Genomic DNA, 15,376 nt, shown 5'->3' with positions numbered 1-15,376 from the left:
TCACCTGCAAACAGTACACTTCCGAAAATTCAACCATTGCATGCAAAGCTGAAAATAGCATATACCTCACAGGTAAACTTTGTTTATTTGATTCTCATAATACATTTTCACAAGAAACTTATCGGTTTCCATATGAGTTGATTCATATTAAGATAGAATAAGAATCAAGTCATAAGGAAACAAATAAGTTCTTCTTTCATTAAAAATCCTATAGCACGTGTGGAAACACGAATAAATCCAACTTTTTTTATTTGATTAATGCCAATAGTTGCCATTGAGGCACTGATCCCGCACTTATTAATTGAACCTGAGCCTGCCCTAAAGGACCTCCGATCTTAGGGTGATTGTGCATTTATTAATATAATTTATTATAGAATTTATATATTAAAACAAGAAAGGAAAGCTAACTTCGGGCGGAGCCGAAGTTGATATACCCTTGCAGAATATTCTGTAAATTATATTCTCTTAAATTATTCATATGATGCATTCTTAATAGTCATAAAAATCCCAAACTCCTAACTTTACAAACACCAAAGTTATGGCATTTCCGATCAATCAGTTATATGGCGGCTATAGGATATAGCCGGCCGATCCTTATAAAATTTGGTAGGTCGGGTTGATTGGCCAAATATAAAACCCATAGAAAATCTCAACTTCCTAACTCTACAAACACCAAAGTTATGGCATTTCCAATCGTTCAGTTATATGGCAGCTAAAGGATATAGTCCATTCCGACTTATATACTGCGTGCAAAGGAAAGAAGGGTGTGTGCAAAGTTTCAATTTGATATCTTTAAAACTGAGAGACTAGTTCTCGTAGAAACAGACAGACGGACATGCTTATATCAAATCAGGAGGCGATCCTGATCAAGAATATATATACTTTGACCAAAATTATAATACCCTCTGTAAGGGTATAAAAATAAGAGAAATGCATAGGTAAAATCAAACTGTTAACACATTTTTTAACGGATAATTATCAGACGAACGGTTAGTTCGATCAAAAGGATATTTTTGAAACGGGAAAATTATGTGATAACTGGACTTAGATCTTAATCTTAATAGATTTGAGGAATCGTGAGTTCCGTCCAGTTAGTTCTAACCTGACTTTGTTATTTGGTTTCTTAAGAAATGGAAGTGTATCTTCCACAAGAATCTTATCTGTTTCCGTATGACTTGAGTCATATTCTATCTTAATATGAATCATCAAAACTCCTAAAGCACCATTTCACACGAATTCATTAAACTTTTTTATTTGCAGTTGCGTAAAAATCAAGTTTGTAAAAAATCATATTATTTTAAATATAAACTAATTTATTAATGGTAATAGTTTTATCAGACATAGGGAATACATAAGGGCACTGAATCCGCGCCCATTAACTGAGCCGGAGTTGAACATCATGCTGGCCGATAGAACCTCCGATCTTTGGGTGATCTCGTTGTGAAAGTCCTCTTCGGAGAAATCCTCCTGAAGCTCCGATTCCGTTGAATAATTCGGTAGCTCGACTGAAGAGAGAAATTAAAATGAATCAAGAGATTCATATGTAAATTTGAATTGCACTACCTTCTCCACCAGTTGCAAAACGAACGATCTTGCTGTTGTCACTCCAACCAAAACTATTTCTGGCCAAGACGGAAGCTTCGTAAAGACTGGCGGGCTGGAGGCCATGTAGAGTGTACGTGGTGATATAGATCAGTCCTAAGGTTAAGAAAAAAGTTAAGAAATAATAATACTAATAATAAAGTAAAAAAATAACATTAAATTCTGAAATGGCTCCTTGAATTTTTCATGTTATCTCTGAGAATATAATATTTAAGTTGATTCATACTTTAGGTATTTTGAATCAAATTCGGATTATTGCTTTTTTATTGTTTAGTTATTCTGGCGCTGTGTGGTTTCTTTAGAAAAAACAATTTAAAATTTATTCAGAAGTGCAAATTTCGGTGACATTTAATTAAACTGAGTTAGGAATATTGACAATTGTACTGAATAACAAATTACACTATTGGGAAAAATAATTAAAATATTAGGTGAAATGTAGATGATTTTTTGAATTTATTAATATACAATTAATAAAAAATGAAAAGAAATTCGAAGCTAAAATCAAATTATTGACAATATTTTTAACAAATTTTTATTAAATTCGTTGGACAAAATACGGTTTGATCAAAAGCATATTTTAATACACGCCAAAATAGAGTGGTAACTGGACTTATGTAGATCTCGATACCATCAACTTCAGCTCTTGTTAATAAATACCCTTACCACTTGTGGACTGCGCAGGAATCGTGAGTTCCGTCCAGTTGGTTTTAAGCAGGCGGGTGACATTGCTCGACGGGATCTGCCGGAACTTGAGCTTGAACTCCATGATGGGCAGCTGGCTCTCCGTCTGCCACACGAGGACATGCGACGTGGAGCTCTGGGTGCCCGGGTTGATCTTGAAGAGGCAGGGCATCGGGCGGCCGGTTAGCTCGACGTTCCCGCTCCTGATCCCAATCCCATTGCTGGCCCGGCACTCGTACTGCCCCATGTCGGCGTTCCGGACGCTCTTCACCACCAGCGTGTGGCGCACGGCGTTCACGTAGTGATCCAGCGAGCGGTTCGCCTGCAGCTCCGACTCGTGACTGGAGGAGTGGGCTCCCAGAGCCACGGGCAATCCGTGGTGGAACCACTTGACCGTGGCCGACGGCGCCGCCTCCACAATGCACTCCAGATGGGCACGGGCGCCCAGTTTGCTGTACACCACCGCTTGCGTCATGCTCACCTCGGGCAAAACTGTGGAGTGCGGAGAGGTCATATAATTGATTTTTATTTTTTATAGTTTCTGGCGAATCTAAATGGGTATTTCTACGACAGTAAACCTACAAGGGTATTTAAGCTATTGTAGTTACCAATAAGAATGGCAGTAAACTTCGGCCAACTAAAAAACTATAAACCCTATATCAAAAAGTATGTATTCTATAAAACGACTGTATATTAATAAATATATTAAATAATTTGTAAATCTTTCACATGAGGGAAAAAAAACTTCGACTAGCCTAAGCTTATAAACCCTTGCAGCTATAGCTGCAATATATAGCTGTTAATATTTTATGAAACCATTCTTCGATTTTTCTTCATATTTGTTAGAAATCAATTAAGTTACTTAGATTTTTCAATTCAGTTCTTTGATTGGTATAATAAATGTTATTTGCAGATATGTCAAAATAAATTTCAATTTCCGATCTGTCCTATTAAAGCTTTCTGTTATAGTCGTCCGATTTGCATAAATGTATAATAATTCAAGCTAAGGTAGCTCATGTTCTTTTTGTGTTGTTGCTTTCCACATTATAATTTTAAATCTAAATAAATTTCTTGAAAAGCTGATACTGGACAACTTACACAACACATGCAGATAGACACTGGCCACCGCTGTGTCACCCACTCCATTGCTGGCCACGCATTCGATGAGGCCGGCCTGGTTCCTCGACTTGATCTCCAGGACCAAGCTTTGGCGATTACCAGAACTGCTCTGCGGCAAGACATTGCCATTCAGCCGCCAGGTGATCACTGGCTGGGGAACTCCTTGGGCATCGCACACCACCTCGAAGGTGGCTCCAATGCGCTGCTCCGAAAGATCCGAGGGCTCGATTTTCACCTGAGGGGCTACCTGCACTTCAATGGCGTGCTGCTGCACCACATGACCCGAGTCCGAGTTCATTTCGCAGTAGTAGTCGCCGGTGTCACTGGACTGGACGTTGGCCACCTGCAGGCTGCCATTGGGCCAGAGCATTATGCGATCCAACCTCGGGATCTCCGGGTGCCTGGAATCCACCAGGGCCACATCGTCCCGATGCCAGCGGACATAGCGAAAGGGAGCTGCGTATATACATAAATAGGTTAACAAATTACCAAATGCAACAAATTATATATAAAGAAAAAAATTCAACAAATTACCAAATGCAACAAATTTTATATAAAGAACAAACTTTTGGTTTTTGTTATGTCTGAAAGTGTAATAAGGTTTAAGTCAATTTTGGCCTAAAAGAGACCACTGAGCTAAAATTTTGCTTTCGGTGCTTAGAACGTTCTAAAATTGGTTGTTATTGGCATTAACTCGACTGGCTAAGATTCCCCGAATGTTTTCAATTATGTGGTAATCACTTAAGTGGCGCTGGGTCTCTATGCTCTTGTGAATTGACGTACAGTGGATCGCAGCTTATTTCGTGCAGTTACCTAAAAAAAGTTCAAGTCGTTATTCCAGCTAAACTAAGAAAGATAACAGAAAAATTTAAATGCAGTATTTTAAAAGGAAATATTAACTTGTTTATTAAATTAAAACGATTTCCTTAATCGTAAAAACAAAATACTTATTAAATAAAAACAAAATGTGCAGGCTTTTTTCATGCCGCAGCTTATTTCGTGCAGTTCATTCTTCTTAACTTATTATTTGTAATTTAAAAGCTAATATTTGGTATGTCCTCATTTCTGGTTCAGGACAGCTTTAAGACGATTTCCCAAGGAAGAAACTAACTTTTAAGTGGTTTCCACTGGAATTTTTGGTCATTCTTCCATAAGAACACTTTACATGTCGTTTTTGTTCGAAATCTTCCTCTTCCTTATAGCGATGTCCAATATTTCCCATAAATTTTTGATCACATTTAAGTCTGGATACTGTGCTGGCGTTAAGACGGCATGAGGGCAGTTCCAGACAAGATAAACCTCCACAATTCCTGCTGAATGCTTCGGATCGTTGTCCTGGTAAAATCGAAATCGATCGCGTATGCCCAGTTTTTCAGCAGTTTGGAGCAGGTTTTCCTTATGAATCTGTAGGTACATTTTGGCCATCCATGATAACTTCAAAAAAAATCGAGGTTGCCCCGCCAGAAGCTGCCATACAGGCCCAAACTATAACATGACCCCCGCCATGCTTGACTGTAGCTTTTAAGAGTTTGTTTTCGAGCTCTGTATTAGGTCGCCGCCAAACATATTAAACCAAAAAGTTTACATTTTGACTCGTCTGCAAATAACACGTCATTCCAAAACGAAATCGGAAGAAGAATATGCTTCCTTGTTCCTAATACAGAGCTGGAAAGCAAACACCTATAAGCTACGGTCAAGCATGGCGGGGGTCATGTTATGGTTTGGGCCTGTATGGCAGCTTCTGGCGGGGCAACCTCGTTTTTTTTGAAGTTATCATGGATGGCCAAGATGTACCTACAGATTCATAAGGAAAACCTGCTCCAAACTGCTGAAAAACTGGGCATACGCGATCGAGTTCGATTTTACCAGGACAACGATCCGAAGCATTCAGCAGGAATTGTGGAGGTTTATCTTGTCTGGAACTGCCGTCATAACGCCAGCATAGTCTCCAGACTTAAATGTGATCAAAAATTTATGGGAAATATTGGACATCGCTATAAGGAAGAGGAAGATTTCGAACAAAAACGACATGTAAAGTGTTCTTATGGAAGAATGACCAAAAATTCCAGTGGAAACCACTTAAAAGTTAGTTTCTTCCTTGGGAAATCGTCTTAAAGCTGTCCTGAACCAGAAATGAGGACATACCAAATATTAGCTTTTAAATTACAAATAATAAGTTAAGAAGAATGAACTGCACGAAATAAGCTGCGGCATGAAAAAAGCCTGCACATTTTGTTTTTATTTAATAACTATTTTGTTTTTACGATTAAGGAAATCGTTTTAATTTAATAAACAAGCTAATATTCCCTTTTAAAATACTGCATTTAAATTTTTCTGTTATCTTTCTTAGTTTAGCTGGAATAACGACTTGAACTTTTTTTAGGTAACTGCACGAAATAAGCTGCGATCCACTGTATTTACCCTGCATTCGCTTTTATGCATTTCTTTAAATATTGCTTTCCAAAAATGGCAGAAGACGATACTTTTTTGTAATCTCCACTGTTCATCCTGGAGCTTGTAAACAACAGATCGACCGTTCCAGACGCATTAAAGGCTCCACAAACCATTGCGGATCCGCCTCCGAAATTGCGTGTGGATAACATAATGGTTCTTACTAAATCTCTTTTTTTACTTCAAAACGCGAGATGATCCTACGAGGGTCGAAACTAAAATTGTTGGGGTGTCGTATCATTTTGGGCAGGATCTTATGCCCAATCTTATATGGCCAAAGCTCATTTGTTAAATAATTTTATAAATAACCTAAACCATGAGATTATAGTCTGTTTTCCTAAATTATATAAAGGTTTTGTTTAAATTCATTGCTTCTTTGAGCATTCGCATGTTTAAAATAGCCCCTTTCCCCTCAGAAATTGCCAATAACCAAGTAAAATTTCATTAAATATACAAATAATGAGATCATGGAACATATGTATGTGGGGTGGCAAAAAAGTTCACAACCGGAAGAACAGAAAAGAACCGAACAGAAACAGTCAGAAAAGAATATCGATGTTATAAAAAAGGTATGACTACAATATTTATATTTTTTATTATATTTGGGTGCTCATAACTAAAAGTCCCAAAAAAAACTTTATTTCCATTACCCCTAGGTTCTGCAGAATAGCTATATGGTATAAAAAATTTACCATATACCCTGAGATGTAGTAACTTTTAACGATTTCAGAATTGCGGTTTTACTTTTATAAAATCGGCCGACTTTATCATATAGCTGCCATAGGAATTATATAAGAATGTGTCGGAAAATCGATCTAGTTTATTGTTTTTAAGCTTCGAAATCCAATTATATAATATTTTATTTTATTTCCATCTGCAAGGGTATATAAACTTCGGCTTCCTTTCTTGTTTTTCTTACCACTTTAACACAAATTCAAAAACCCAATGTGTGGTGTTATTTCAAACTTGTTATTGTGAATTTGTATGGATGAATAATAATTAAATTATATTCGATTGATTTAGTTAACTTAACTCTAGATTCTCTATTTCGCAGTCCAAAAGGAAGGGACCTCTTCTTCATCTAAAAATATGAAGTTGTATGATTTTTGCTTTGCAGTTAATTTTCGTATGTATGTTGAGTGAAATAAATGGTGGTGACGGCGTTTCTGAATTGGAAACTATTTGTGTAAGTTTTCAGTAATCTTGTAACCCTTTCAAAACTTCATTACTTCTGTCAAAAATCCTTTAATTGGGCAATTAACAATATGTCTCGGGGGATTCTACCCCAGCGACTTAAAGCCTCCGCCAAGTGTGTTAAGACTTTAATTAATAGAATCCGTTTCTGGACTTTTTCCCCAGGGCTCTCTATTATTGTCGGATAATACCTTCATTTGTGCCATTGTGTGTTCATTTCTTCAATCGAATTAAATCTCATTGTTATGGCCAATTGCTGCTGGTGGCCGTTTCAAGGCCCTAAAAGCGGGGCTAATCGTCAATAATCCTCACAATATGCACTAAGATTGTGCCTTACTTTATTTAAAGACTCTCATAAATTAATCACTTACTATGTAAGGTGCAAGGTAGCTGGACTGTGTCATTTTCGTAGGTCTTCACTGTGGTGGGTATGCTCTTGAACTTTTGACTGTTCTCGAGATCATTGTTAAAATCCAAATCAGCTTGCACTTGGCCAAGGATCAAGCCCACAAACAAACACCTCCAAATTAAGCACTTATGGGGCAACATTTTACTTGCACTTTTCATTGGCTATATTTCTTTAAATTAAATTAAACAGTGATTTGGTAATTCTATAATTCACGGTCGCGTGTCGGAATTAGAACGGTCCGCTCTGGTCCGCGACGAAGTCAACTTTGAACTGATCGCTTGAGCTGCCCGCGAAGCGGTTGCCAGCGTCCTAAGCCGCACATACTGCACATACTACACAGCACACATATGTACAGTGGAGCCCCGAGGGGCGGACAATAGAAGATGCCCGAGCCCGGGGCGACGATGAAGAAGCCGCTGCCGGACAGCACCCAGCACTTGTGTATAAGGCATGCCGATGCCGGTTGATTAGTCGCCGCCAAGGGAATTCTCCCACATGGGGACACAGAAAGAAAAAAGTGTATCACAAGATCATGATATCAGCATTTGAACTTAATATAACACTCCAAACATATAAATGGAATAATTCAGATTTGCAACTTGTATAAAAATATCCTTATCAATCTATATATGTATATATTATTAACTAAGAAAGCATTTTAAAAAAGTATTTTATTTTAGCAAATAGAATGCATAAAACTTCTCAGACATGGGTTGGCTTGAACCCGGGCTTTTGTTACTAAATGATCAAAATAGTTTTAAAATAAGCACAAAAAACTGTTTTTAAACAGTGGCATTCAGACTCAGTCTTTTCTTACTATATCATATCCAATTAAGACAACTTTGGTGAAAGACCTAGGGATACTATCTAGTTCAGTAACAAAATTCAAAATTCATTTGACCACTCAAATAAAATGAATATCGATCTGGATTTTGGCTCTGTGCACTGAGATACATAAGTATCTGTGGGATGCACCCACACCGATGCCGCTGCAAGAACATTTGCATGGGCCACGCATCGGTAGTTTTCGGATTCAGAATCGAGATTCCGCCGCTGATCTATTACACTCTCCGCTTCAGAGAACGTGCTGCTGTTGCATATTCCGAGATAAAATGTCATTGTGCCACAATGGCTCCCCCATCCGTCGTCATCATTGTGATCGGATCAGTCACATTCACCATTTGGGAACAATATGTTCGGGGCTGCCAGGTTCCCAAAAAGAACGAAGAAACAAACTTTGAAAATATTCAAGCGGAAGTGCATTATCAATTCAAGTTTATTTCAAATTAAGGTCCTAAGTATTCTCATTGTAGTAGAGTAAGAGTAAGTAAGGCTTTGTAACTGACAAATTTCTTATTATTTGCAGATCTTTTCGAAAATGTTTTCTCTCTGACGAAACAACGCGAAACGCGATCACTTTCAATTAAAAGACAATTTCATCGAATTAATTGAATTAATTTGGTGAGAACATGAAAGGAGTCTGCCAGCTGCACAAACAGCCAGCAAACCAATTAAAAAGAACCAAATGGCGCGGACTTAACCTAACCCAAGAGAACAATTCAGTCGAGGATGGCGACCAACAGTTTACTTTTTAATTTAACTTAATGTTGAAAAAGGCGCCAAGCAAGACCATCAGAAGAAATTCTGAGGTCTCTAAAAATAAATACTTAGTCAACTAATAATTTTTAAGATAACTTAATCCAACTTTAATATTTGATATATTTTGTTCATAAAATTTAATTTCTATTCCAATTGTTGTTCAAATAGATTTTGTATCTATAAACCTCTTTATACAATTACAAATATCCATTAAAGTATTAAACGGTTTTCATTATTATTCTTATTTAGGTTTGCGCTACGTTTATGCCCATTCCATATAGCAAACAATCAAAATGAATTTAATAGTCGTTTTCTTTATTATAAATAATTATTATTTATATGTATATTTTTAAGTATATGAATGCTGTTGCCACAGTTGATGAATTTCGCCTAAAGCTAATACAGCATTGAACGGTTACAACCAACGGATACATACTCTTGTGTGTTCATATCCCATTTAATCAGCCTGTTATATATTTGTCCCTGGAATCTCCTTAACACTTGTCATATGCCTGAGTAAACAATTGAGTTTTTTCTGTAAACTAATTCTGTATAAATTATGTTAGTTGATAATTTATTGAACATCTCGTCGAGAAAATTGGGATGGGCTGGATTGGGGTTTATCTGTCTTCGTAATACAATTTTCAACTTAGATTCTATACGAATTACATTATACTTTATCGATCTATTTATAATATTTAATGAGTCCCTTACTTGCATACGAATTTTAAATGTTCGATATTGCTGCTGCTGTTCGTTTAATTTCGCTAAAAATGTAATCATTATAGTTTTACCGAACAAACACAAACCGGAAGTCTCCTCAATAAGAATTTAATTTTGATGCAATGGACCATTCTCGCTATGCCAGACCTAATTCAAACTTTCTTTGTCAACCTAAATACAATTATGAACTGTAACTATCAGTCGGGCGGATTTGCCCGTCATTTTCATACATCTTTAGTTGGGTGAGTCGTCGTGGCATTAACAAATGTTCGCTGTAGTCATTTGGGCACTACACTAACTAGGACGTAAACGTGTGAGGCTTTGTCAATATATGTAGGCCAGCAATTTAATTATCTAGATTAGGCCGCGCTTCTTCTTGTAATCCTCTAGATTCAACGAACGCTTGGAGACTGTTTCAGCTGGTTTGTTGGCCGGTTTCGGTACGGAATTCGTACTAACTAATGAGGAAAAGAAAATGTACAATCATATAAATTTGGCCGGGGAAATTTTTCAAAAACTTACCCGGTAGCGGCACATCCAAGTCGATGTCAAAGTCGTGTAGTGAGTAAAGGCTGTAATCCTTTGAGTCTGTGGACTTGGCGCTAGCACTCGAAGTACCTGCTTCGCTGGGCCGCTTTTTTCCTGGTGGCGGAGGAGGCAGTGGCGCCAGCTGCATATCATCGTCGTCCTTCTTGGTACCCTTGAAACCCATGCGCGGCTGAGTGATCCGGCGCGTGAAGGGATCCGAGATCTTGAGGCCCTTGTTTGCCCGAGCCTCCTCTAGAATCGCCTTCTCGGCATCCTCCACGTTCTTCTTCCTGTTACGATCGTTTATGTAGGAGATAAGATTTAGGGTATGCGATCTCCTCTTATCCAGCTCGGAGGCACGGTTCTCCAGCTCATCGATCTGCTGACCCAGATCCTGGGCAATGTCGTAGTCACCCCTCAACATGGCCGCGTCGCGCTCCTTCATCAGACAGGTCTTCTTCATGGCATAGTTGGTGGGTCGGTTGCGGAAGCGGTTCTTCTCCTCCACGATCTTGTCCACGTCCTCGTCCTTAAACTCATAGTTCAGAGCCTTTTTAATGTCGCTTTGCTTGATTGCGATGAGGTCAATTGTGGGCATCTGGACGTGCGACTGCTGGCACACCTCGTTCCACTTATTGAACTCGTTCTCAGTGAACTCCTGGTTCGAAATGAACTCTAGCCGGAACACCCGCTCCTGTGTTCCATGTTTGAGTCTCAGGCCGCGATTTGTACGCGTGGTGCCCAGGCTGTAGATCTTGCCCGTCTCCACCACACCCACAATCTCTGCCACCCGATACACGGGCTTCTGGCCATTGTTTCCAATGCTAATGCGCACAAAGCAGTTGAGAACGGTGCTTTCAAAGATTGGCAAGTTCACAAAACGTTCCATTTTGTACCGCGAAAGTCGCAGCTTGTTCAGATCATCGCGTGTTGTTATGAAAACAGGTCTCTGCGGAACTTTCTCATCATCTTCCGATTCGCTGGAAGCTTTGCTGCTGTTGGAGCGCGAACGCTTGCCCGTGGGCTTCTCATCTTCATCCCAATCGCTGCTGCCCGAGTCGTCTGAATAAATCTCAGAGGCTTTCAGTTTCACGGCTGATTTGCAACCGGAAACGCTCTCCAATTCCTCCTTGTCGTCATCACGATCTCGCTCAGCCAGGCGCTTGGCTTCTTCTTCCTCTGGAGGTTAGTTAGAAAAGTACAAATATTAATTATGGTAAAACTTTATAATAGCCATGTAATCTTACCCCTTTTCGCCTTGCCCTCTCGCTTGGCTTTTAACAAGGCCATGGCATTGCTCCTCTTGTCGTCCGTTTTGTTGGCCTCTACGTTCTTCTTCCGCTCCTTGGATCGCTCCTTGTGATCGAAGTAATCGGACACACCAGCGGCAGCTGACTGATCATCGGGCAGATTACTGGCCACCGCCGCCGAAGTGGAAGCCACATCTCGATTAAGAGCGGGCGCGGACAAAGGACTCGCGGACCGCACTTCGTTGCTGGGTTTGGGAACCGCATCCGACAGTGTGGAAACTTGTGACGGCGCAGGTGCCTGTGATTCCCGAGCCTTCTTTGCCTTCTTCTCGCGCTTCTCCTTCTTCTTCTTGGCCCGTTCTCCTTTGTTCTTGGACTTCTCCTGGTTCTTTTCGCCTCGCTTAACCAACTTAAGTTTCCTCTCGATTTCCCAGCGTGTGCGCATGATCTCGCGCTGTTCAATGCGCTTGTAGATCTCCGTTTCACGCTCCTTTTCGGACAGACCATTGAGTCGCCTTCGATCCTCCTCGTCACCCATTAGGTCGTCATCGAAGCCGTCATCAAACTCTGAGTCGGAGCTGGAGGACGAAGAGCTCGAGGAATCAGACCCGGAAGAGGAGGAGTTGGACTTGGACTTGTCGGAATCGCTGTCCGAGACTTCGCCCTCCTCCTGTTCGCTGAGTTGGGCGGGCTGTAAAGCCTCTACCGGCGGCTTTTGCTCTGTATTTGCCTGGGCAGGGCTTTGCCTCGCCTGCGGCTCCTCATCCTGGCTGTCGTCGTCCCAATTGGACTCCGACGAGCTGGAATCCCTGCTGGCCTTCTGACGCTTCTTCTTCTTGGAGGCAGGGGCTCCGGCTTTGTTGTTGGCCCAGTCGGAATCGGAGTCGGAGCGGGAGCTCGATTTAGCCGCCGTTTGGGGCTTCTTGCGCTTCTTGGCCAGTGACATCAGGTCCTGGGGATTATATATACTATACATTAGACACATATCCGCATTGATTTTCGTTACATCGCAATATGGAGAAAGGGGCGCGGACCAGGGTTAAAACTCTATATATTCGCCACTCACCGATTCCAGATTGGTCTCCGATTCGCTGTCGCTATCGCTGGAATGGGAGTCGATCAGGGATTGCGTCCGACGTTTGCCCATTGCTGCTGGATTTGCTGGCCTTCTGTAGGTAATAAAATTTAACCAAACAAGTACGAAAAATTGTAGTGCGTGCCGTTGGGGATGGCAGATGAGTGCGATAGCTGGCAATCGATGTATCGATGTTTTGGCTTTGTTCGCTCTGAACTATCGATGTGCCAGGGCTGGCAAAAATATCGTTCAGGGCTGAGCAGCTATCGAGCGCATGGAAAATACAATCAGCTGACTGAGAACACCCGCCATACATATGTGAGCAGCGGTAATTTATTGGAACACATCTAGTGGGAACGGTTCGAGCTTGGGGAAGTTGAAGATGTGAAACTCCGATTCATGGATATCTATTTGTTTATTTATAGATGGTTTTTTCCATGGGCCACAAACGCTTTACATGAAAAGAAAATAAATTTTATAAGGCTTTATTTTTGCAGCTTTTGTGTTTCGATAGTATTTTGTTATCTTTATGTTATGTTTTTTTTTAAATATTTATAGCCTCAGCACTTTTTTAATTTTTGTTCTTTAAAATAGTCGTAAAATTAAATAAAATTTTAGCACTACAAAATGCAATATCAAAATGAAGCTCGAGCAAAGGGTTGCTTTGATTGAATCTTCTTGGTCTTACCTGTTAAAAACTTTTAAAACTTTATCTGTACATTTATACAAAAGTTAGATTAAAAACGTTTAGTTTTGATAGTTTATCGTTAGGCGGGCTTATAATTACTATTTTTTAATGGTAGCTGAACATATAATTGGTTTTATGTTATCCACTTTTGACTCATTCTTACATTTGTACCAAAAAGCAATAAAGGCCAAAAGAATTAGCTTTGGACTAGAAAGACAATCAAATATTGTAATTGGAAAATGTATGGTTTATCCGATCGATATTAATCATGAACTGATCCGGATTTTATTTATGTCTTAGTATGATGTAAATTTATCTAAAAAGTGTGGCTAAATCACCCAACTATGATTTGAATGTTATCTTTTTTTAAAATTCTTTTAAATTCCCATTGTAAAGCGAAAGTAATATTTGAAGGATTGGTGCTTACCACATCCAATGATATAAATAGTGTCATAGAAGTTAATAATTCCCATAAAGTAACGATTTCATTTATATTGATTTCATTTAAAAGTTTGATCCGTATACCCCTTGAATCGGACACCAATATCATGTCAGTAAGCGTTCAATGCGAATTCGATACCAATTTCTTTCGGGCATTTTTCGGCTCGGACAGGACCTTTTTCGTCCTTCCCACCTCCCACTTTTCACCCCGGGGGAAATGCCTTGCGGCTGGTGCAGCACGTGCACATTTTGCCGCGCTGTCGAGCGCAACACTGAATCACACTTAAAGCAGAGCTGGAAAAATAAAGCGAAGCTGTTCGAGCAAGGTAAACAGAAGGATGGGTGTGGGGGAGGTGCTAAGGAACGGGATGGCGACTGTTGAATTGAAATGCAAATTTGGGCATCCCCCTCTCAATTTGCATGATACCGCTTTGCGGCGCGGGCATGATGACTTTGTGTACCGTGTAATGGACAAACATATGTATATGTGCACACTGGTAAGTGGGTTATGGGGTTTCGCCCGTAAATGTGCTTGTTTTGCGCCCACGCAAAAAACACAATTTTGAAAACTAAATTAAAACCACACCTGCTGCCCCCACGGAAAATAACTTACAATCAATATTAATTAAAATGCAGGCGTTTTCCAGGTCCCTCGAGCGCGTTTTCCCCAAGTTCTGGCTGCCGGCGGTGGCGAAAAATGTGGAAAGGGTGAGCGGGGGAGGGTTTTTTTCGGGGCGGAGGGTGAAAACGCACCCACATACAGACTTTCATAATTCGCCTTAAATGCTGCGAGGCAATTTGCAGTAGCAACAGCAGCAGCAGCAGTTGTAGCAACAATAACAGCGGCATGAGGAAACCCATTGCACATTCAACAAAGTGCACATTCAACAGCAACAACTACTACAAGTAGAAAAGCAGCAATGCGTCAGCCCATGAAAACAACCCACTCGATGCCAGCGCCCACCCCAAAAACCATATTCTTTTACAGTGGACGCTCAGAAAGGAGAACTTAGAAAAGTAACATTTTAAATAGTTTAAGCTTTAGAAATATCAAACAGTTTTTCATTTAAAATGGATTTTATTTTTATATAAAAAGGCATTTTAAATTTGTTTTATATTGAATCAAATTAATCTCAAAATAAAGTAAGAAAGAGTATTAAACTCTTTATGGCGGTTTTGTCTACGACGAATTAATATCAAAATAGTAAGAAAGAATATTAACCTCTTTATGACCCCATAAAATTATGAGAGAAAAGAAAGAAACCTTTTTAGTGATATTTAAAGCAATTGCAAACTGCAAAGCGCTAGAATTAATATTTTTACTGAAAGGTTCTGCAAGATTATGGTCAAACTTTTTGAAACGAATTTTTTTCTATTTCCAAATTTTGATTATATAATACATTTTTAAATGATTAATGATTACAACCCATATTTTTGAAATTCTGTTGTATTGGTTCTTTATACTGTACCCCCACGGATAAAAAGCATTCACATTTTCTGTGGATTTTGAGAAACTTTTCTAAACTTCAAATAAACAAAACTTAACAAATTAAATTAACTTTGATTTATACAATATGGAAATAAAAGCACTAATAACAACCATACCCGTGTTACAG

At 39.5% G+C, this 15,376-nt stretch overlaps 2 protein-coding genes across 2 annotated transcripts; both read right to left on the bottom strand.

Moving 5' to 3' along the window:
* Window positions 1-1,243: 1,243 nt before the first annotated feature.
* On the bottom strand, window positions 1,244-7,737 carry LOC108038552 (immunoglobulin superfamily member 10). The gene is made up of 5 exons (XM_044460112.1): window positions 7,419-7,737; window positions 3,382-3,858; window positions 2,266-2,775; window positions 1,564-1,698; window positions 1,244-1,505 (listed from the first exon to the last, which is right to left on the bottom strand). Exons 1-5 carry the CDS (start codon window positions 7,612-7,614, stop codon window positions 1,309-1,311), a joined length of 1,515 nt encoding a protein of 504 aa, XP_044316047.1. The 5' UTR covers window positions 7,615-7,737; the 3' UTR covers window positions 1,244-1,308.
* Window positions 7,738-9,349: 1,612 nt separating this feature from the next.
* Window positions 9,350-12,828, bottom strand: LOC108038553 (RNA polymerase-associated protein Rtf1). Its single transcript, XM_017115378.2, has 4 exons — window positions 12,623-12,828; window positions 11,554-12,508; window positions 10,301-11,485; window positions 9,350-10,236 (listed from the first exon to the last, which is right to left on the bottom strand). The coding sequence occupies exons 1-4, from the start codon at window positions 12,701-12,703 to the stop codon at window positions 10,133-10,135; spliced, it is 2,325 nt and encodes a 774-aa protein (XP_016970867.1). The 5' UTR covers window positions 12,704-12,828; the 3' UTR covers window positions 9,350-10,132.
* Window positions 12,829-15,376: the final 2,548 nt, after the last annotated feature.

Source organism: Drosophila rhopaloa, unplaced genomic scaffold, assembly GCF_018152115.1.
Source record: "Drosophila rhopaloa isolate 14029-0021.01 unplaced genomic scaffold, ASM1815211v1 contig_115, whole genome shotgun sequence".
NCBI lineage: Eukaryota > Metazoa > Arthropoda > Insecta > Diptera > Drosophilidae > Drosophila > Drosophila rhopaloa.
This window is presented reverse-complemented; position numbering and strand designations above follow the sequence as displayed.

Coding starts and splice junctions, on each gene's coding strand:
- LOC108038552 (XM_044460112.1), bottom strand. CDS start 7,614: ATGAAAAGTGCAAGTAAAATGTTGCCCCATAAGTGCTTAATTTGGAGG. Junction 1,699..2,265: donor TCCTGCGCAGTCCACAAGTG/GTAAGGGTATTT, acceptor TCTTAACCTTAG/GACTGATCTATATCACCACG. Junction 1,506..1,563: donor TTTTGCAACTGGTGGAGAAG/GTAGTGCAATTC, acceptor TTCTCTCTTCAG/TCGAGCTACCGAATTATTCA.
- LOC108038553 (XM_017115378.2), bottom strand. CDS start 12,703: ATGGGCAAACGTCGGACGCAATCCCTGATCGACTCCCATTCCAGCGAT. Junction 11,486..11,553: donor AGAGGGCAAGGCGAAAAGGG/GTAAGATTACAT, acceptor ACTAACCTCCAG/AGGAAGAAGAAGCCAAGCGC. Junction 10,237..10,300: donor CTTGGATGTGCCGCTACCGG/GTAAGTTTTTGA, acceptor TTTCCTCATTAG/TTAGTACGAATTCCGTACCG.